The sequence below is a fragment of the Platalea leucorodia genome, assembly GCF_965183815.1.
Source record: "Platalea leucorodia genome assembly, chromosome: 2".
NCBI lineage: Eukaryota > Metazoa > Chordata > Aves > Pelecaniformes > Threskiornithidae > Platalea > Platalea leucorodia.
Genome location: NC_138824.1, coordinates 43,869,388 through 43,893,969, shown reverse-complemented (window position 1 = coordinate 43,893,969; position 24,582 = coordinate 43,869,388). Strand labels below are relative to the sequence as shown.

Genomic DNA, 24,582 nt, shown 5'->3' with positions numbered 1-24,582 from the left:
GAGTCTGAGTTCTCAAGATACAAGAAAACATGTTCACTTATCAGAGGTGATGAGATTCAAATCGGTATTAACCAGCTCAACTATGTACACTGCATAAAGGTTATGACAATTTCTTGTAAAATAATAAAAGTATCTCATATAATTGATTCCTTTCATTGTTTCATAAAATTGCTTTGTTTGATTGCGGGAGAGTTTGGACTGAATTTTCATTACCTACTTCTGAACAATTTACACTGGGATTGAGACAGTATTGAGCTAATGAGTTAGAATTTATATTGAGCCTTAACTGTCTTCATGAAGTAACTAGGGAAAGAAAATCATGGCAATAATGGAGTATTTTTCATTATAAACTATGTTGTACAGCTTTTACAATCAGGTTTCTAATAGATGTAGAGAAATTAAATTGGAATTCTACCAACTTTTGTGCTTTTGTCATCCCACAAAAACGATGTTAAAAAATGTCAAGACTAATGGGCTAATCTCATTTCTACTGAAGTAAGGAGAAGGTGGTATTAGTTCTGTTGTTTTCAAAGCCCTGTTGTTCATTAACTAGTAAGATGTATACAGAAAAACATTCGAAATGAGAACTTCACTGTAGTCCCTACTGCTAAATCGAAATTGAGTATAGATTAAATAGGTCTTGGCTGATGTTATCCTAAAGTCCTTATGAAGAGAAATTCCCGTGAAAATAGTAGAAACTTTCAAAGTCAGCAGGGTAAAATTATGCTCTATATGAAAAAGGAAGCAATCATGTATTGCTGATGTGTATATTAATACTGCTGAGAATGCATGCATATATACATATTTATTAATATATTCAAACATTGTTTATTGATTGTATATAGTAAATAAACTCATACAATGAGTGTATAGATTACTTTGTATGTGTAAACATACATATACTCAATCTCAGCATTATACATAAATAATTATACATAAATATGCACCATGAATAATATAAGTCACCAGATTGGAAGATATTAAACTTTTTGTTATGTATAAGTGTATAAATTAATAATGTTATATGAATTTTTAGTATTGTCCTTTAATTGTATCCTTCTTGTTTAATCCTCTAATTGTTTAATTTTATGGGTATTTTTGATGAGGTCCACAATATTGAAAAAGGGTATTTCTCAAATACATGAATTACTGCTTGTCTCAACACTTATTTGTCCACATTCTTCCTTGCTGTTAGTCTGTTCCACTGCCAGAAGACTGCAGGAATCGATTAATAATCCTTTACATTTTAATTAATAATATGAAATAAAAATTGAAAATACAAAATAGAATCATCAGCCAAGCACATATACATGCATGTTGGTGCCCTCAATAAATTAAATTTTTAGTTACTTCCTATAATGTTTATTTATTCACAAATACAAGAAGAAAAATGAATATAGTTTAAATTTTAATTGGCATAACAAGCAATATTCTTTTTTTAGACGTTTTGCAGGCAAAAATACTCTCTCATGCATAAAACAAATGCCATATATAGTTTTACTTGCTAAGAATGGCAAAAGTATGTGTAAAATATACATCAAACACAAACTTCATGTGAGTGAGCACAACTATAATACGTTTAGGTTTGTGTTCTAACTCTTAACTTTAAAAAGTTATCCTTACATATCTTTTTTCAGAGGGTGGAAAAAAACCCTAAAAGTACTTCCCCTAACCCACATATTAAATAAATAAATAAATAAATAAATAAATAAATAAATAAAATGCCACTTGCAAAAAAGGTTAGATTGCTGGCCTTGCTTGCAAATTCAGACGTTAAAAATTTGGAGTCTTCCTTCATCCAAATAATATATATTCATTCCCCACAGGCAGCAGTGATGGTTCTTGGGATAAAGAAAAACTTCAGTCTCCCCCCACCCAAGGATCACAGGCCTCTGTTAACCACCCCAACTTGCCTGGACAGCATAATGTTCCAGTTAGCCATCCTCTCAACCCTCTTCAACAGAACCACCTTCTGCCAAATGGTACGGGTTGACATCTTTCAGCACTAACATCAGCAGTTTTTCAATTCCGGTCTTTATTTTGTGTATATATAAATAGGCTATGAAAAATCAAAGATGTGGGGAATATTGGAATACTTCCTTTAAAGTATTAAGCAGGGGAAGCGGAGACAATAAAGAATAAATATATATGCAATAAAACTGATTCTTAAAATAACTGCTAACCTGTGCATCAATGGCATAATAATGCATTGCTAAGGCACCTTACAGCAGATATTAAAAAACATAATAAACAACCATTGCTTAGCAATGCTATCATACATTACACTGATATGAACAAACTAAGAGGTCTAATAGCCTCTCCTTGTGGCTAGAAACCCTCCATGGTTGCTAGTGATTTACCCATGCATATCCCAGAAGAGAACTGACATATAGCTGCTTTGTCCTGCAATGTGAACTATCTTGTCATCCATCACTTGAATATTGTCCATCAGGAGAAAAAAAGATAATGTTTTAAAAAGATGCACAAACCTATTTCCCTTTTTTTTTCCCCCACCAGGATTGGAACTTCCTTTTATGATGATGCCCCACCCGTTAATTCCCGTGAGCCTACCTCCAGCATCTGTCACGATGGCAATGAGCCAGATGAATCACCTTAGTACCATTGCCAACATGGCAGCAGCAGCACAAGTGCAGAGTCCTCCATCCAGAGTTGAGACATCTGTTATTAAGGTAACTATATTAAAAAAAAAAAAAAAAAAAAAGTTCTAGCGCGCTCACAATTGTCATAAATTTGTAAATATAGGTAGGTGTCAGATGTTACGAGGTAAGTCATAAAGTCAATATATATGAGAAACCCAACTGTTGTAGTTCTGGGAACACAGTAAGCTGCTGGTGGCCAGTGTTATCTTCTCAGTTTTCCTCTCCCTCTCTAAATCAGTATTAAAACTGCTCAAGTTGAAGCATTTTCATACACAATACACGGCTTTCTGATTTCTCATATTTCATAGTCTGTAATCTAATGGCAATGTTCCTCAAGATATCAAGGAAGAAATTACTCCTTTCTTAAATTAGAAGAGACTGTTCTTCCAACTTTTAAATCTAAGCATTTGAACTGAAATGCTGCAAATTATCTGAAGAAGGCTGAAAGGCTTGATACTTTACCTCTGCAGAACCTAAATTGCCAAATCCTAGAACAGAATGGAATAAAGTTGCACAAAACAGACCCGCTAATCTGCAGGCCAGAACTGTAGTATTGTAGAATATCTAAAAAATATCTGACATCTGAAATTGTCTACCCCTTTTAGGTTTTGTTTGCTTCCTGTAACTAAACTAATCTGATTATAGAGGTATTTAGCAGAGGCACGGAGTCTTCTCTCCTTCTGGCTGAAGATGATCTGTTTTCATTTTAAAGGCATTTCTCCCTTATCACTGGATATTTATAATTTGATTTGATATTTATTCCAATATCTACATTTTACCTGTTATCTTTCTTTAGTTCTAATAAATGAGATACAGAAAGTACTTTTGTGCTTTTATGTAACATTCATGTGTTAGAAATAGACATGTGAAGGCAAGGTTATTTGATATTTTATGGCTATGGTGGAAATCTGTCCATTAGTGCAATTCCTTTGACAAAAAATGGGTAAACTTAAAATCTCTTGGACCTTCAAATCAAGAGTTGCTAAAGTTTCATGATGATTTAAGCAGAGTGAAGAGGTCTGACTTTATAAAGACATTCAAAATGCTTATGCTCCTGTCCTCTTTATCCTAACAAGCCCAGAATCATAAAGAGCAATTCAGTTAAAAGTCAACAAATCTATGTTGCTATTGACCTAGAAAAATATGGTCTGGTGACCTAATTTAGGTACCTGCACTTTTAAATATAGGATCTCCTTTGGAGGCCTTCAGTGCCATCCCTTTCTTACCTTTGCTAACATGGGGAGTTAAGACATTGGTTTGAGAAGAATTTTTTCTTTAGGTGCTATGTCAGCAAAGCTAGATTCCACCCCTCATGTCCATCTTGCCCATATCTTGGCAATATAAACACTTTGTTGCTAACTAAGTGTTGATTACATGGCGATTGCTGTACCTTTGTTTTTCTGTTTTCACTTGAGCAGTATTTAGTAAGAGTTACATGACACTAAAGTTCTCTGGAACATACCTGGTGCTCTATTTCATTCTAAATTTATTTTCTTATTTGTTAATACAGTGACCACTGGTATTACAGAGGTATCTAAAAAATTGAGATTGGGATGGAGCACATGCTAAATGACACCTGACAAGTATGAATTACTATGGCAGCAAAACTTTGTTTTCACTATTTTTCCTACTATTTTCCCTTCTTTCATTTTCTGTGAGCTATTTGATTTCATATGTAAGAGTACAGAATTTGACCTTCATGAGCATTGGTAACCTGTTTCTAATCTTTGACAAGCTGACTTCTAGCTTGTAAAGTTGATTTACAAGCTAGTTCTGGCTATTAAAGTTGCCTAAGTTACTGTGGACTACATTTAAATATGTCTGTAGGAACATACCCCAATGTGACCCCTGATCTTAGTCTCCAGTTACCAAAATCAGTGCATTTGAAGTACAACACAGCTCCTAGGCTATGTAAACAAGGTTTTCTTTTGTGGAAAGCAGGTCCTGGTGTGTTCACAGATCTCACCCGATAATGGGAACGTTGCTGGACCCAGGAAGCACTTAACCGAGAAGTACTCCTGGCTCATCTGATCTGAACCTGTCTAGTAGGTTTAAAAGCATTGGACTCTGAAAGGGAGACTGTCATCATGTAGCTATGTATATTATTTTAACCACAGGCAGCACCGTACCTGAAAATTTTCCTTATCCCAGAGTTCTTTAACTTCTTAACAAGTTCATTCTCATAGCTCATCTAGTTGGAAAGATAGCTTCATTATAATCTAGGTGAAGATTTTGAAAGTAGCTAGCAATTTTCATTCTCTGTTTGAAACATTTTAGCAGCACTTTGTAACTGGAAAATCTTTTTTTTTTTTTTTTTTCAAAATCTTGCTTATTTAAGCATTTGTTTGTATTAATAATCTACACTATTTATCTCTGTCATTTCTGAAAATTCACCTACCCCTTATTCATGCTAATAAATTCTTTATCATAGCTGCCAACTTTTGCGCAGCTCCTGGCATAACATCTTGTACAAGTTATTTAATAAACCAGGTTTCGTTTTCCCATCTGGTTTGCACATAACCATAAATTAAAAAGATGTGGATTTACAATGAAGTGTTTTTAAACGGCCAAATTAACCTAAGTTCTGTTTAGAAAAGTGTGCTCACTCAAGGGTGAAATATACATTATTTAAAGTCTGCACGGTTAAGTGAGAGTTTTGGGACATTTAGGTAGAACCTGATGGAGACACTACCTAGGTGCTGTTATGACTTCTTCAGTCAAGGCTTGCGACATATTGCCCACAATACATTTGTACTACAGGTAAATACATAAACACAAGTGTTAATCTGCCATCCAAAACTCACTTCTAAGTGTAAGATCTTGCTGCACATAGTTATTTCAATAATACTGTAAGGGCTAAGGAACTTTTACTCTTGCAGGACTTTCCTACTCTTTCCTTCAGCCCCTTTGTGGTACAATGTATGTCTAGATTTATGTCCTCTGTTTTAGTCTATGGCAGATGAATATGGTCATGTGGATAGAGGTAGCACGGCCAAGTAACTGTGTTCCTATTTTTTAATACTGAATAGGATTGAAATATAAACCCCAGCAACATAAAAGCATGAGGTCATTGTTAGGGGGATTTTCTTCCCATGATCATAGACATAAAGTCACTGGCAAGTTACCTCTTCCTCACTAGGCACAGTCAGAGGCTGTGATTTTAGTGTCCATTGAATTATATGCACTGAGTTGTTGAGCAGGAAGCTCTCTAATCAGCATACTTTTTGAACCTTGCACTGGCAATGTAAAGTTTATGAATTATAACTTATACTACAATCAAAATAAATATCTTGGAGAACAGATGTAAGTGAGAAGGTCAAACCTCCTTTTCCTTTATTTTTACAGGAATGGATAAATAGTGCAGTTGTTCACTTTCACAAAACTGTTTGTTATTAGAATCATATCTTCCTTTTTTCTTGCTGCTACATTTTTAGACTTTTTGGTTTTGTTTTTGTTATCTTCTGGCTCATTTTTTTAAGCCTAATTTTACTCTAAATGTTTTTCCTCAGTGACAGTTTCCACAAGTTGATTTGAAAAGTTTCTGAATTACTCATCTTGGAGTTCATAGTTGTAACCTGAAATGACAGCGTAGATTTGAAATTAGAGTACAAGATGGTTTACAAGTTTGAACTCTGCTTGAAAGTTAGAAGACCTGTGAGAAATTTCCACTCTGAAAAGTAAATCAATGGTAACCTTATCCAATTAAGTAACAAAGAACAAAATTAAGTCTTAGAAAATCTGAGTCTTCAGATTATAAACAACCTGGTTCATTGGGTGGAAGAATTGCCTTTGTGAACAGTGCCACCGCAGATGACTTGCTGACCTTTCCTTCCAATTCACCGAGTTCGCAGTTAGCGCTGTTATCTTTAAACTCACAAAGCTTCAAATGCCTTTCTATTACTGGGCAATATTTCATTTCTTCATGATAAGAAGTTGGAATAAAGCTGAGATCATGTACTAACCAAACATTTTATACTGCTATGTTCAGGAGATGAGACAAAGACAAAATTACAAGGGAAGCCTTACAAAGCAACACCTTAGATTTGGCAGTGAACTCTGAGCTCTAAAATCTTCAGAATTGTATTTCAGAAGAGTGTTGTGCCCTTTCGAACATGAGACGAACATTAGATGTCTTTTTGTAATGGAATGTTTAGATATATGAGTTGGATGAATAAGAGGAGAGCAACAACAAGCAGGGACAGCAGATTGTGACAGCAATGAATTGCAGTGAGTGTGACAGCTGTGACCTGGGGATGCTTTAGACATGAGGTGGCTTTCATCACCTGCCCATGGTTTCAAAGGCTCAGCTTGTTAGCAGTTTCACTACATCAATTTTTTTCACTCAGCAGAAAGATATATGAAAATATAAAGGACATACCTCATATTGATAGCAATTTGAAATAATTCTACATTGTAAAAGCTAGAACAGAGCAGCATGCCAGAATCAAAAATTGCACTTTATCCATATAATGTTACTAATACTTACAGAAAGAATTAAGAATAAAGCAGAAGAAACCAATACCTCCAGCTGAAAGAGTGACCAGTGGCACAGTAGTTTTCCACTGCATATTAAATACGTGAGACTAAATTTTGCTAATTCTCTAAATATATCACAGCACTGGTTGTGCTATACTTGTTTATAACTTGTTTATATATATATATATCTTCCTGTTATCCAATAGCAGAAATTTACTATTAATTTATTTAACCAAGGGAGCTGCTGACAGTTGTTTTTTTTTTAATAACTGTTTATAGGCCTATTCTGACATGAAATTTTATTTTAACGTTCATTCACTTTTTCATTTTTCATTGGCAGTATGTGTGTGCTCCCACTGATGTAATTTAATGTTCCTATATTTTTTGCCTATAATTTTTCCCAAAAAGTCCAAATAATAGCCAAAGAGAAGAAATATGACACTGCCATACAGAAATGACAGAACAGAGTACATTTAGATGTCTCATGTCAGAGTGGTGGTGAGCAAGTTCAGAGAGTGGACCTGAAAGGAAACAGACTCTAAGAGGAAAATGAGCAAGTTCACTTCATGGAGGGGGTGAGCAGCAAAGGGACTGTAGAAGCTTCAGCTTAAGTCTTCTGTAACTGCTGTGTGAGCAGCCTTGAGTTTAGTGCAGACTTTTAATACCAAAAGATACTGGCCATCATAAGATGTTTTAGTGTAAAAGAGTTTACTGATAACTTATTTTCCAGTTACAGAAATGATGACTTTTTTATAGGATTAGATAAAGTATTTCTCAAAATTGGCTAGCACACCATCCTGTAGAGACAGGGGCCATAGGAAGTGTTCCATCCATATAGTACGGTGCAATTTTAATTTCACCATCACATATTGTATTTTTCCACAGAACCCCTACCTCATTCAGTGAATGGTTGTTATTCCATATCTGAATTTTTTTAAATCGGTGTCTGGCCCAGTCTTATTTAACTTATGTTACCTGACTCCTGTGTTGAATGCAAAAGTTTTCTATGGACACTTCTGTGCCTTACAGGAAAAGTATTATGCAAACAGTGGTAGATACATATTTGCACCATTCTTATGAAGCTGGGTATGTTATACCCATTTTACAGAAAGGGAACTAGTTTCATTTCCTCATTAACCGATACATGAAGTAAGAAAGATCAAGTTTTCTTGATCAAGGAGAGATTTGATTTAATATTAAACATTTAAATAGTAAAAAGTAATCACTCTACAATAAATATTCTAGAATAAAAATAAGACTATCAGCTCCTAAAACATCTACTTTTACATAGTGGGAAAGCAAACATGAAAATTATGATATATCTATGAAGTTTGAAGTATATGATAAACCAAATTAATATTTCATTTTCTTTTTATCATGACTGCAGAAAATATCATATCTTAAAACTATTTGTATGAACTTGCACATAACAGAGAAAATCTCCAGGTTAGAATAACTTTTTTTTTATTTATTTATGTTAATATAAATATGTATATGCACACTTCTGTTTCTTCTTTTAGCATGAGAACTTAGGTCAAAGTGTAGGTGAACTCCTTTATTATGGCTTAATCATCTTTACATTAGAGGACACTGTGTCCCACCTCGTTAATCAGTTCTATCTACATGATTAAAATTATTTATTTTAACTTTTAATACAGTTTTTTTATAATGAGCTTAGAAGATGGTAACTATATTTGGTAGGTTGTAACTCAGAATAATGTCTTTTTATTAATAACATGGGATACTATTATTTGTTTTAATATGCATGTTTCTGAGGTGCAGTTTGAAGCTAATAGCAGCCATATGGTCATATGAATTAATTTGTGTCATGTAAAATAGATATCTACAGATAACACATGACACAGAGAAGGTAGTACAAATTTTTCTGTTTGGCAGTTTGCATATTCACATGTGTAACAGGAAACTATGTATGTGGTGTAAGATTAACTTGATGCAAAATGGCCATGAGGCCAGGCACAAGGGATGGGACTCTTTTTGTTGTCTGCTAGGGCATAATTCATTGGACCTATTTTAGATAGCTATTTTAGAGTGAGGTGAGTTGTACCTTGGAAACGGAAATGTATGGGTAAAAAATGAGCCTAGGGTGACGAGCTCAGATGTAGACATTTGTACTGTGGCTGGATGTAAGGTTTGGATTGACTTTGAGGGGTGAATTCCTAGTGGTGCTTCTTAAGCTTGAATGGTTGCTTTTTAATTAAGGCTAGATTTTCAAAAGAGGAGAGAAAAAACAGAATAAAACCAGGAAAAGTCTGTCCAACGTGCCATTAAGAAATTATTAATTCAATTTGAAGAGTTTTTTTGCATGTCTATATGTTTTCATGTTGCATGGGGGTTTTTGTATACCTTAGAAGGATATTTTGTTTGTTAGACCAAATATTCATTTAGAAGGCAAAATATAATTCATAAATTCAGTTGAAAGGATGCACACAAAAAAAGAAGCCGCTCCAAAATAGTTGTCAGGACATTTTTATGAGAATCCACAAAATCCAGAATTCTGTACTATGAGGCCCCGTGGCACTTCCAGGAATGATCCTGATTCATCATGATTCCAAACTGTCAACACCTTGGATGCTGCTTTAGTTTTGCCAGTACAGCCAGGCTCTTTCTTCTATTGATAGGCATCTACTTTTATGTATTTGTTTGTTTGCTTGCTTGTTTTTAATCTCTGTAATGGCCCGATCCTATGAAACTCACTTCCTGGCTAGGTCACTGGACTTTATGTACTGCCCATGATTTTGAAGGATTTGGTTCTCTGTTGTTGAAGTACTGTTAAAGGATTACTTGGGGGTCTCCTGTTTGGACTTCCTGTCAGTTAACTGCTGCTGCTATTCCCAATAATCCTATAGTAAACAAGGCAGTAAAAATCAAGCAAATCCATAGTCTTTTTGTCTGTTGATCTCTTTCTGCATTTTATGCTATCAGTTATCAGTATTCTTGTGATGGGAACAGCAAGGTAGAAATGAAAAATTGCAGAGGTAAAAGTAAAACAGAAATCAAATTAACTTAAAGTGGTCCAAAAGATAAATGAGTTCAAGATATTCACAAAGAGAGAAAAAAAGTCTTATGCAAATATCATGGATTATGTTCTTTATAAGAAATAGATCCACTATTTAAAATAATAGTGTAATTAATGACAACACAGAACATTTGAAGTCCTGAATTGTGATTGGGATTAGAAGCGTGTCTATAAGAACAAGGTGAGAAAGATGACATGTGCATCAGTGGAAAGTTAGCAAGATCTTTAGCAAGCTAGTGATAGTATGCAAATACGGAAATAGAAATGAAAATTTATAGCATTCAGTCAGCTTGATAACACACATTTTATAGTAGTGATAGAGGAAGTTTGGAAATAATTATTAGCCCAATTCATCTTGTAATTCTTGGGACTAAATGTTGATTTGGAACGTAGCATTTTGGACTAAAGCTGAAGGAAAAATGAAACTGTAAAAGCAAAATATCCTGTTTTCATTCAGCTAATACAATGTCAAATAATTATGCCATTTTACAAGAAAGCCATTCCTGGAATACTTCTCACACAAGTTCAAAGTAGGTCAGTAAGGAACTGAAGAGTAAGAAGTCTGTGTTTTGGTCATTGTGAAAGATATTATAATTTTACCACAAAAAGGCTTGGAAGCCAGGTGCCTTCCCAGAAAGGGAGGAATAGGGAGTTATAGGGAGAACTATTCCTGATGAAAAGCTTTTTAATTTTTCTTTTTAAATTAACAGTGTATGAAACAGTGTGTCATATATCCTTTCCCCAGTATGAAGTGACCTAAGCTATTGAAAAAGATGACGCTGAAAATAAGTTATTTTATCCTCTGCACTTCAATGACTTAAAGCACAAACGTCCTTAAAGGAATTTGTTCAACACTGAAGAGCATCAAGACGGCTGAATAGTTTTAAAAGTGATATACTTCTACAGTTATACTTAGTGCCATGTCTAGAGCTCAGTCCATGACTAAAATTAAAGGATGACTAAGCCCAAGAGATGAGTCTTACAGAGAAGCAAACTAGAACAAAGGGAAAAGCTGAGATTGAAAATACCTGTAGGAGAGATATGCAGGAGAGGAAGGCTGTGCATGCAAAACCGGTTGGTTATTGGAAGTAGGTCTATTCAAACTTTGTCAGAAAGATTCTGGAATTTTGTCACTAAGGAACAGGAATGGCAAATAAGGAGTGTTTGTGGAAAGACTGAGGTAGTGAGAACCTAGAAGATATCACTTCCTTGTCTGTCTTTGTAGGAGCAGAAGGATTAATCCTACACATATTACCTGAAATGTCTTCCCTTCGATAGTGATATAGGGACCAACAGCTGAACTCCATCAACTTTGCATTTTGATATATTTTTGAGGAAGACTTTTGGTAATGAGGCACTTTTCAAACAATGAAAACATGCTGCTGGAGCAGAAAGAAGAGAGACAAAAAAAGAGATTAATATCGAATAACTACCTTTGTGACCTGGTAAGAAGAAAAAGACATATGATACAGGGAAGAAAGTATTTATGGTTTTCTGGATACCATTACTGATATATTAAAATAAATCTTAATAGGAAGTTACTTAAAAGGAACTTTTGGAATGAGATCTTACAGTATGGTCTTTGCATCTATGCAAAGAGCTGTTTGAAAAATGTAGAAAAATGTTGGTAAGTAGATCAACACTCTTCTGTCTTACTTGGAGAGACTGAGACAGTGCTATGTTGTGGTATTCTGGAAGAAAATTGGAGTGGTTTCTAATTCTAGAGACAACTTCAATCTCCCAAGTTAAAATCTCCAATAGCTAAAATCTTTTACCTGTTCTTTACAAGATAAAAAAAAAAAAAAGCCTAATGTCACAGGAACAATTCTGTTATTTATGAAATGGACTTGATAGTGAGGGTGTGTAACTTCTAATGTCAGTGGAGTAAAAGTACAGGAAAGGGCATTGCAGCTCCCTAAAGTGAAAGTTTCATATATGGTAGGAGCATTTTTGGAGGAGTTAAATGTCAGATTCTTAAATGCTTAGGATTCATGATTTGGATCAGATTGTAAAGAGCACCAAGATAAGGAATGCTTCAAATTTAGCCCTTTGAGAGTGTTGTCCATTGCTTAGTACAGCCTCCAGTTCTGATGCCTAATTGAGAGTCTTACCAATTTTGAAAAGCTGGTTGACCATATGTTAAATTGCTACATATGCCCTAAATTGTTCAGACTACTTTTTACTTGTGAGTACCTGTAGAAACAAATAGGGAAGCAAAAAATGGAGAAAAAAGGTAGCTAGTGAGGGTTATGTTTTACAAGTGATAAATAATTTCTTGTTTTCTAGTGAATATTGTCAATAGACTTTGGGAGCTATTCAGCTCATCAGCCAGTAAGTACAAGGATAGTGGTTTTGGCATCCTGCTGCCACTCCAGAAGGCAGCAGGTCTTTTATAGGTCCTGTCCGTCAACCTGGTGTGGACATCTCAAAACCCATCAGTGGCTCAAATGTCTCAAATGTGAGCAGCTGAATTGAGCTGTAGGTATCTGGTTTTGGAGGAGGCTCCATTGACTTTATTGTCTATATCTCAGTTGACTGAAATGGGAGACAACTTACCTTCAAGATGGGCCCCTTCATGTAGCATCCTAGATACAGGTGTGTCTGAAGTTTCATCTCTAGCTCATGTGTCAAAACTGCATTTAGGTACTTATATTCAGATTTGTTGATTTCAAACTGAACCCTACACAGTTTCTTCCTCATACTTAATTTTAGCAAAGTGAAGTCACTCAGATTTTATTTATTTATTTATTTATTTGTTTGTTTGTTGGGAGACGAGCCTAATTACAGTACAACCCAACACCAGATTCTCTAGAGATATCTTAAGTGGAATTAAGTTTGTCCTGGAGTAGACAAGTTTTAGGAAAAATACTGGACAGTGGACAGTGTCCTAGGTGATTTCTATTGCCAGGATTATAATGCAGTAAATTCTGTTTCTTTGCTGTGTCATGTAGACTTACTTGTACAAAAGTGGCATTTGCAGAAGTTGCAAAATAGCTCTGATCATCTGAGTTATTTACTGAACACATTTTTGCACATTTCCTTTTTTGAAAAACTTTAAAGTGAAGTCTAAATGTAAAGTTAATATTTTACCAGACAAAATCCATCTTTTCCACACAAAATCTCTAATAAGGAAGACAGTTTATATTGATATTCCAGTACCATTAGTTTATCACTATGACTTTTTAGAGCTACAGAGTATTTCAATTTATTATTAGTAGCATTTCCATTTATTATTAGTAAGTTGCAGCTAGTTTTGATAAAGACAAAAAATTGCTATAGACTATATTATTGATTGTGGAATTATGAAGCAAGGATGTAAAAAAATGAGTTAAGGTATTAAATTAATTTATTTTTCATTTCTGCATAGTTCAATCCCATGTTTTGTTGGGGTTAAAGGGTGTTTTACAAATGAATTGATAAAGCCAGTATATATAGTTTTCTCATAGATTTTGTCTGCTATGTTGTATTATATGTGAGTAAAACTCATTATCTGTTTTGTTTGTGCAGTAATTATATTTTGTTGTCCTGTGCATTCCTTTTGCTCTCTCCATCTCATAATACGTGCTGTAAAAGCACACATAAATAAATAGGATAAACAAATTAAGCTGTTTAAATAAATTAATTTACTCTGCAGCTCTGTATTCAAATCTTATGTGCTCACTGGATTTCATTTTAATGAAACCCTTCTAAGAACAATACATTGTATGCCAAACAGTGAAATTATATATTAAATGAATGATTAAATATACCGTGTTCCAATTTATACCAAATCTGTACGCTGTGCATGCTTAAATCCTCCTAAATCTAAAGAAATAAATCTTCTACATTCTGAAAACATCTGCATTATAATCCTCCTCTTGAATACCCAGTTCATGGACATATAAACACAATCAAAGTCATAATAAGCCTAGAGCTATGATGCAGTTAAACTATTCTCATCAATGTTTTTGACTTAAAAACCTGAGACTATTAAAGTGGAATCCACTTAAATGTCTTGAAACATTGCTCTGAAAGGTCTTCTCCCACTCCATCAATAGGCCTATTGAATCCCTTTGCAATCCAGATCTCAAATTTAGCAAATATTTATTATGAAGCTTATCTGGAACAAATCTATTGATTACTATAGATGGTCATATTGCTAAGTTTCATAGGAATGCATTCAGAGAAATAAATATTCATCTAGCTACTGTGCATGAAAAATATTGACTGCTGCAAAAGCAATTTGCTGTGTGAGGAACATGATGCTCTTTTCAGGAAAACTTCTAGGCATTTGCAGCAGCAAGTTTTCATATGTGTTATTTAACAGATGCTAATTGTATTATTTCGTTATCGAAAGCTTTTAGCGAGTTGAATGTATGCCGTTGTTTGGTTTTTTGTTGGTTTGGGTTGGTTGTTTTTTTCATTAGGAGTCAGGATTTCAATTATCAAAGGGAAAAAAAACACCAACAACCAAAAGAACCCATTTAATATTTTCAGTCTCTCCAATAGATTTCCCTTATAGGAACTATTTATTTTTATCACTATTCAACCAAACCAACCTAACTCACACATATTTTAGCTATGACATAGAGTCTTGGGAGCTATTAGCAATAAAAAGGAAACTGCAGGGAAAGATAGATAATTTTCTAGAAAGGACTATTCTGCACTCCACTCCCTTTGTTTATGGTTTCTGTCAAAGTTCTGTGTAAATATCAGATATACCTACCTGCTACATACTGACGGTTCTCACATAGCAGAAGTGCAGTTCAAACCATCACAGTCCTCATGCTCTGATTTTCAAAGTCAAGGAACATCCTGAAGTACATCATACCTCCTCCTGGCTACCATGCAAGGCTTTCCCCTGGATAGAAAAACATAAATGGGCGTTTTCCCCCATTTTGAAGTAGTGATGTGATATGGCCACACTCTTCCAAAAAGAGTGGTTCATTCCAGGTTTGTGCTCCATAGTATAAAGAGTCAGTTGGACTTTCATCAGCCATGTTACTGGTATAGGTTTAATAGGGAGATTATATTTTCTTTATGATCCATAAGATCTCATTGCTCAAGAAGCCCCTTTGAAATTAAAATGTGGAGTAAGGTTCAGCATAAGCTAAAACAACAGTGTCTGGTCTGTATTTATTTACAAAAGTATGTCGTTCCTCATCCCGTAAGGCTAAAATCTATAAGCCAAAATGTGTATTTCCAATTCAACAGCATGCTGATAGAAGTGAGAGGAGAAAAAAAAAACAACAAAAGCAAAACAAAACCCTTACTTTTATAAGTGGTCCAGAAGGCAGTTTAAAAGCCTGACAGGATGAGCAGTGCTCACATTGCATACTAAAATGTAAGGTATAGTGTCCTAAAATTGTCAAGGTACCTTTGAGAATACTCTGCAAATCCTGAACACCTCAACAGAAGAAAAAAAGAGGTTGTAATTTAGGAGGGAGATACAGTTTAGGGAAGTGAAGTTTGGAAACAGAGGTTTAGTTTAACATTGCCTTTTTTTGCAATTATTTTTTGTGGGGTCTAGGAACGTGTTCCAGACAGCCCTTCTCCTGCTCCTTCTCTTGAAGAGGGCCGAAGACCTGGCAGCCATCCATCCTCTCATCGAAGCAGCAGTGTGTCCAGCTCTCCTGCACGGACTGAGAGCTCTTCAGACAGAATCCGTAGGTCACATTCTTCTCCTTGTCACCACTTTAAATTTGATTAGGTGCAGCTGGTTTTTCTAATCAAAATGCCCTCGTCTTAAATAGATCTCGTATGTATCATGTTCAGAAGTTCAGCTGCAATAACTATCTGTTCCCCAGTTTACAGTATCATAATATCTGATGCTACATTAATGGGTACTGATATAAACTGCCATCATGTCATATTAAACATAAAGATATGAGCTATGAAATACAGAATTGCAGACGGGAAGCAATTTGCTAGATTAGTTTTAGAACTGGACATATAGTGTAAACATTTTTTAAAGAAATTGAGTTTTATTTAATCTGGTTACTCTGGTTTGATTTCTAGATTGAATCTGACTTCATAAGCAACATTTTACATGGTAGAATTGCTTGGTAAAGAGAAGAATTAGGTTAAATCAATTAAAAATGTCTGTACTTTATGAATTTTTTAAATATAAAAATTTGTAGTGGTGAGAAATATGGTACAGAGAGTATTACCACCTCATAACTCACAAGGGGCAGAGTGAAAATAAACCATGGTGTCTCAAAGCGATACCATTTCTATCAAGGCTCCATGTACAGGAGCCTTGTACATTACATGGCAAAGACCCTGAATTCTATGGTATTCCAGTGCAACAGCCTGGAAGTTAAGGTTTTAAACAGAGATTATTTTATGGATATTTACTTAAATTCATATTACACTTGTCCATTCCTTTTATTATTGCTCCGTTGCAGGTTTTTGTGCTTTTAAGGCATATTTCCACAGTGGTATTTGTCAGTAGATGAAACTGGAGGATTTGGCATGCAGGTAGAAGGCCATGAAATAGCTATATGAAATACGTAGTCGTGTTGACTAGATGCAGCACATGTGTCTTTTAGACTGCTTCCTTTCAGGCTCTCTACAGACTCAGGAAGCTGACTCTTCATTGACCTTCAGATGAAAGTTCTTTCATTAATATGTGATGAAAAATGACTTACCAAAGAAACAAGGCCTGAGCATGACAAGCTGAAAATTCTGTTTTCTTATCACTTGGACGATTCAGAGTGCAGATTAAACTGGCATCCCATATACCGTGACCTGGCTGTTTCCCCAGGCTTGACCCACGAACATTTCGTTATATTTTCTCTCCCCTGTCCAGTTGAGGAGGAGGAGTGATAGAGCAGCTTTGGTGGGCACCTGGCATCAAGCCAGGGTCAACCCACCACCGAGTTCATAAGTAAAGTTCTGGAAAAAAACCCTCACAACCCTGGACTTTTAATTTTTTTTAATTGATTGAATAGTATGTTTTTTTACAACCATTGAAGAGCTTTTCCATTGTTCTCTAAATAAAAAAGTAAATTAAATTAAATTGAGAGATATTGTTTTTGCTAAGGAATGACACTTTTTTTTTAAAGAAATGGTACTGTTCAGCTTACTCTGCTTACTTACCAGCAGAGAGGAGTGGGACCTTTGCACATTGTTTCTTCCAATGTGAACACACCAGAGTTCTTTAAATACTGAATCACTTCAGTAACTTATTTGTTTATAAAATGACTCTTTTCTCTCCTATCTGATTTGTTAACATCACACCTGCTTCTTAAGTATATGCTTTCGTGGTGCCAGCAAGAGTAAGATGACTACTACAGAAATATGGGTTACATATGAAAAAATGCTTTACTGAAAATGGCATAAGCCTCTTGCAAATACAATTTTTCAAGGTAAAAGCATAGGGATATAAACTACCTTATATGGCTTTCTGAGTTATGTTTGAGACTCATGAAGGTCTGTTTGAGAACTGTTGGAAAGAGCTTTTCAAGCTATCTGATGAGCAAATAAGCAATTCTGCTGTTGCACTGTATATTTTGAAAACCGGTCTTTATGACCTGGAAGGCCACAATGCTTAATGTAAGGAAGTTAGGGACTGCATATTGGGAATGCTAATATACAAGAGTTTTTGTACAACTAACTAGAACTGAAAAAAATCTGTAAGTATCTCACACAGAACCTTCTATGCTTTTCTGGTTTGCTTCATTTTTTCAGTTCTTGTTAAGTAAACAAGAAAACGTTTGCAAATATCCAGCTTTGTCCAAAGATACTGAACTCTTCTTTTTTAAATGAATTGTTTTAAACCAGAAGTAACAGGAAGAAACTCTCCCGCTGTGTGGATACTGATAGCGCTAATTAAGTAACTTTGTGATTGTTAGAATTCTTGTATAATTAAGAGGAAGACTATATAAAATAAGTACAAAAGTGTATTGTTAATATGACAGCTGATTTTCTTTCTGCCTGCGCTTGTGTCTAGCAGCTGTCCATCAGAATGGGCTATCTATGAACCAAATGCTGATGGGTTTGTCACCTAATGTCCTGCCTGGACCTAAGGAGGGTGATCTGGCTGGTCATGACGTGGGACATGAGACAAAAAGAATACACATTGAGAAAGGTAATATGAATATTATGATTCTACTGTTTCAGTGTAAAACAAGTATTGTCTCAACAGCTAAATAGTCTTATAATTGTGATTTTTTTTTAATTAGGATTTTTTTTTGTTTCACATATTAAATTATAACAGGATGATAGCTTTCTTGATTCTTCTACTTTGTGGTCCTTGAGATTAATGAACAATATTTATATGAGGGAGGAATTTCATAAATATTACAAAGAAGGATGAGTGAAAAACAGTTTTACATTACTATTGTGTCTCTGACCCTTCTACAACACTGTTTAGGTATTAAGTTTCTGTCTCCATCCAGTTGACTTTAATGACCTACTTCCCAAAGGGACTGAGCACCGTGAAAATTAGTCCATGTGTGCAAAAAGGAAAAAGGCTAATACCAAGCCATTAAATTAGGGAATTGCATAAAATGAGGCTGGTACACATTATATAATGGGATTTAAATTTAATTGAGTATATGACCAACGTGTTTGATCTAGGTGAATAGTCCACATGCACTTATGCTGATTATGACACCATTTCATCTCTGTTGGTATTCAAAGTTAAGTTCCTGTTCAGGGTTGTTACAAGGGATTTTGGAGGGGCGGTGGTGCAATTTTGAAAGGTGCATTTCATGTTATATTTACTTAATATATGTGGATTTTAAATATTATAGATTAGAAACACTTTGGTTAAAGAGAGGTTAGAAATATGACATATCCATCGAAAAAATATTCTTAGGGCTTATCAGAAAAATAAGTTCTTTGAGCACAATGAGAGGAAAAGTAAAAGGTATAATAGCCAGACATTGAAACAGAGCTGGAGAAACTAGTGCAGTAATGAAGGTTTCAGAATAAGACATTTGTGCCATATTTTAATAGACATAAGATGATACCTTCTCTGTCTTGTGTTTGAACACTGAGATATGAAAAAGAATTAAAATCTGGACAATTCTATTCTGGACAGGTGGCATTTTTAATAGGATTACCAGAAAAATTAATGGAAACAACATTTCTTTTATATAAACCATTTAGTTTGGTTCATTGCACGCACAACCTGTTTCAGCTTATACTGTGCCCTCACTCAGCCCCTGCAAATTGTATCCCTGCTGTGAAGTATGATGTGATCAAATAGCTTTGTTTTGAATATCTATAAATGATTTTATTTCAGCCTTTGAAGTTACTAATTTAAGTGCAATCAGACTGGTAAATCCTGCAAAGAGAAGTACATATTAAGAATTGCTATTTTTGCATGTCATTCAGGTTTTTTAAAGGCTTTGTTTATAATGGTACCCCAAATGTGTTTTCCAATCTGTTGCCAGTTCACGTTTTTGCAAGATCTATTCTCAGTAAAACTGCTGAGAATTCTCTTTTTTCCTCAGTCCTTGTTTAGGTCAAACCTTCTATTTTTTTCTTTTTTTCCCCCTCTGTTCCAGCCTACTGAATTAATGGTAAATATTCATGGGCTATCTAGATTGATAGGGTATACTAAATTAAAAATTGTTTTCTGTCATGACTACATTTATCATGTCTCTCATACCAATCTTGTAACTTTAATACTAATCTAATCTGTATTAAAACAAGTGATTTCACTTATAGATATTTGTGGAGATAGTAATTATCTACTTCTGTCACTGTGAGCTTGCAATCAGATTTCCAAACAACTGTTGCATACCACTGCAAAACAGCCAGAATGCAACCATATTTAAAAACGCAAACAAACACAGTAGGTGGTGGTACTCTTATTGTGGAAACCCCATCACCTTCATCATCTGATGCAAAAGCAAAAGTAAGAGAGGAAGACAGAAATTCTGAATAAGTACCATGAAGCATTTAGACATTATTGTGTTTTCTTCTAAGCTGCTTTTGTTCAACTAAAATGGCTTTTAGTTGAACCTGGGAGAACCTGGGAAATCCTGCCTGGTAAAGAAGGCTCAGTCTTTTCTTGTCTCCTCTTCCATTAAAAAAATGAAAAGACCAAAAATCTCTCAAGTGATCTGAGATCAGGGGAAATTTATTTACAGTCAACAGAGAATTTAAAGGGGGAACAAAGTTATAACAGAGGCAACTGATCAACATACCAAATTTTGAAAAGACTTAGCACATGTCAGAGGGGTGAATCATTTGTCTGACCTGATCTATGAGTTGGATACAGGAGAGAAAATACCATTTATCTGTTACAAACATAAAACAAAGGAGCTAATTTACCCGGTCCATGCAACATAGTGTAATATATTTAGAAACAGTTCATTGGCACTTGCAAACTGAATAACAGTTTGAGGGTATTCAGTCTTTCGAAGATCATATGCATTTCTATTCAAAATTCAACCAGAATTATTATTAGTGGCAAAAATGAGTTTATTTTACTGGGATAGTTTAAGCTACCAGTAAATCTCTTGTGCAATTTTGTTTGGGGTTTTTTTATTTGCCTTTAGACTGTCTTCAAAATCTGTTCTCAGGTCCTGGTGTGCGCAGCCTCGAGTGACTTCACCTTCCATTGGAGTCAGGTTTTCAGTATCCCACCAAGAGTCAAATTAGGTACTATGGATATTATTTGCTGCCTATTAAAACTGGAAAGTTTCCATCAGGCTCTGTGTTAATATTTGTTGTGGGAAAACAGGAAGAGTTTCTGTTCTCAAAGCCTACGTGTAAACCGTGGGTGTTGAGAACGTTTTCCAGCTGCTGACTCCAGATGTGCAACTTGGCCAGGTCCTAGCTTCATGTTGGGGCAAGACCCAACGTGCACATCTGAAGTTCCACCCACTCCTTGGGTTCCATGAGAAGAAAACATAGATTTGCTATGGGTTATGTTGTGGTCCAGCCAGGTTCCTAGTCTGGACTAGGGAGGACCGCAGGGGACACTGCAGAGCACTTCTGCCCCACACTGTATGACCAGAGAAGTCAATTACTCTAGATTTCCAGGATTTTTTCCTTATTAGAGGGTAGCAGATTTTCCGATTTTACTGAAAGCGGGCTGTAGAACTGCAAATGATCCTGGGAAGAGGGAGGTAAGTTCAGGTACACAATGTTAGTTCAAGTACTTGACAGCCATTATCAAAACCAAGTATCTAATTTTGTAACCTGTAATTATGGACTATTTGATGATGCACATTTGGTTTTATTAGGTCAGATTTCACAAGAAGGACTTACGTGAAGTATAGGAGTCATATTAGAAAAGATCCATTCAGTTTTTTACATTAAAATTAAGGCTCTGAGTCTTTTCAGGTAAAGTTTCTATGACTCAAAGAGTTTACTCTAGATAGTCCCTCAATTTTGGTGAGGTATATTTTATCACTTATCCTGCTCAGCTATTATCTGAGGTCCCGCAAATCTCCCAGTGTGAAGTTGCAAGAAGTGTATTTTTGATGTTTTTTATGGGGCGGAATACTGAATTCAGGTCTTCAGTGATGTTGTCTGTTAAATCTGGAAATAGCATAGGAAGGAGGAACCTAGCGGAGAACCTAAGGACTAGACTGCTGAATCCTGATCCTCTTCTTGCTCATTGTTCTGAAGTGTTTAAAAAAAAGAGTTCAAAATAATCAATGGCTTGAAAGTTAAACACACCCCCTTTGGAGATGTGAATCCTGATTCCTTGTAGACATAAGAGAGAATTGAACTTGTGACACATTTCCTGGGCAGTATCCTTAATCACTATGCTTTGTGTAAAAGAGGGAAGTATATTTTACCATCATCCCTTTGCCCTTATGACCCAGACTCTGGTCATATGGGATCTGCGAGGTGGAATTTATAGCTCAGTCCTATTGCCAGAGTCTCTCTATTTACTAGCTCCAGATAGCTGCATATGATTTTCTGTTGACTTTATACAGACTATAGTTTTACTTGTTAACTTCATTAGATTTGAATTTGCAGTACCTGATTTGGGTAATGTTAACATAGCACCTCTTAACTGGTACCTGTCTAGCAATACCCACCGTATACACTGCATAGGAATGTAAGACCCAGCTCACTTCAGCCAAAGATCCCCTTCTGGGGGACAAACAACTAAAGTTAGTTGCTTTAACACCAAATTTAGATGCTTAAGTGTTTTATTGGATCTGGCCCTAGGGCATCAGATTAGAATTTTCTGTCTGCATCAATTTATATTTTTTTAGATTGACACCAACAGCAAATGAAGCCTGAATGTCATGCTTACATTTTAAATTGAATATGTTATTTGAGGTGTTATGGGAAGGACACTCTCTTGTTGAAAATGTGCATGCTGTTTTCTATAACAAAATATAAAATATTCACCATGTTCACAAAAGAAGCTAAACTATTTTTTTCAGAAGAGCTTTTAAACCATGATATTAATGGAAATTTCTTAAGTAATTTTCAGATAATCAACAATAGCTGCTTCTTGACTACTATGATAGCAGCAATTAAGGTATAACTTTGTCAAATCCACATGTTAAAAAGTTCCAGTCTTTCTCTCTGTTTTTATTTTATGTCCCCCTGTAGAGATGTGAGTAATCTTAGACCTCAGGCTAATATCTTATAAAATAGAATATTAAAATTCCAAAATATCCTTAGTGCAAAATGGAAAATAATTTAAATATTCCAAACTTACTTACAACTGGAATTGTATTTTCCCATTAGCAGTCATGCATCAAAAAGGGAACTAATGATAAATATGTCATCCTATATAGTTAGATATTCATTCTGCATTACCAGCAGTAAATTCTTTTATAATATATACATAGTGTAAATATATATCAAACATGCTCATTCACCTTAATAAATACAGAAACACATATGAGTATATTTTTATAAATATGAAAGACTCAAGGGAAGTTTTAGCATCGACAAAGATTCTCTTCTACCTGAGCTGTTCTCTAGCAAAGTCAGCAAACAAATGATCCAGAACTTTGCTTAAATTCTGTTTCTGGTCTGTATTATGATTTTAGTTAGTTCTCTGGGAAAGCCCTTTTTTAAAGAGAGTCGTTACCAGTTGACATAGAGAGGAATTTTCATTCACAGTTCTGCTGTCCAGCTGCTTATGTAAACATACTTTATCTGTTCATTTTCATTTTTGTATGCATACATACACAGAGATACTTATATAATATGTTTATTTTACTGAATTAAAATGCAATCATTTTATTGTATGAATTAAAATGCAATCATTTTAATGTAACAAGAAGAATATAAACAGACCCTGATGGGTATCTATATGCAAATATATTTACAGTTAACATGTTTCAGGTCTACATTCTCACTTCACTTCTTAAATGTTACCTGTTAAATCTTAATATATTAGTTTGTAATTCCTTAAGATACTGAGTTCAGGCTATGTATTTATACACCATCTAGCACATTGTGAAAGTGGTCTTGATTTGAGCTTTAAATACTTCTCAAACCCTAAAGAGATAGTAGTCAAATTTGTAACCTATGACAGATAATATAAAGATCCACTAAATGAAAGGTTCGAGAAAGCCGGTATCACCAAAATAACCTTTCAGCACTCTGGCTGTTGGTGTGTCTTTTCACTCAGCCCAAGAGGCTCAAGAATGCTTAAAGTACATTAAAAGCTATTACAGTTAATGGACTACAAAGGTGAAAATTGAAATTGCAAGTTTTTTCTTAATGGGTCGTTATTTACTAAGAAGCCAGAAAACATCTATTTTTGTTGCATAGAAAACACAGAAGCCTTTCATTTTATTGAGTAGGATTTGAATAGTATGTGTATGCAGGAAGCAGTGTAAAGGTAGTACAAACTTCTGAAAGTTTTTTTTAGCAAAATATCGAATAAGAGTATTTCTAGAGACTCTCTCTAAGCCATCCTCCAAGGAGGCACTTCTGCAGACTTGTTTGCTACTAGGAACCTTTATTCTGCTAGCGTAGCAGTAGTAGTTTTGACACAATTTGAGAGATTTGGTGTACAGTGTTCACTCGATGGATGTATGTGCATCAGGTCCAAAACATCCCAGGCAAATAGGACTCATCGCAGCCCAATTGCACATTGGCTATTTTATATTTACAGTGACTCAAATGCATCTTGGACATATCTGACTTTCTGAATAGGCTCAAATGAGTTACATGTGCACAAAAGATCTGATGTATTCTCATTCTATTGAAACAACTCTGCATGTACAATTCTTCTGTGCCTTGTGCCCCAAACAGTTCCCAAAAGATACTTTTTTCTTTTGTTTCCTTTTTTTTTTTTGTCTTTCTTTTCAATGGTCATTATGTGTCCTTCATGCAGTAGACCTTAGAATGGTCTTTATAGTCTTTGATGGTCTTTATTACATATAGAGGGGAGGGGAGCTAACAACCTCTTTGAAATAGTTTGTGTGCTCATTTTCGTTTTTCTAATGAACTGTTAAACAGAAGATGTAATGGTAATTGATA

General features: G+C 35.0%; 1 protein-coding gene across 3 annotated transcripts in view; it reads left to right on the top strand.

Moving 5' to 3' along the window:
* The window catches only part of DACH1 (dachshund family transcription factor 1), a gene marked incomplete at its 5' end in the record, with an annotated part of 365,795 nt that overhangs the window by 246,055 nt on the left and 95,158 nt on the right, over window positions 1-24,582 (top strand). Inside the window, 4 exons of one of the 3 annotated variants that reach the window (XM_082334176.1) lie at window positions 1,827-1,982; window positions 2,518-2,690; window positions 15,683-15,818; window positions 18,110-18,244. In XM_082334176.1, coding sequence (XP_082190302.1) covers window positions 1,827-1,982; window positions 2,518-2,690; window positions 15,683-15,818; window positions 18,110-18,244 — 600 coding nt within the window. Of the gene's footprint in view, window positions 1-1,826; window positions 1,983-2,517; window positions 2,691-15,682; window positions 15,819-18,106; window positions 18,245-24,582 lie in introns of all 3 variants that reach the window. The other 2 variants (XM_082334175.1, XM_082334174.1) reach the window with 2 other exon arrangements.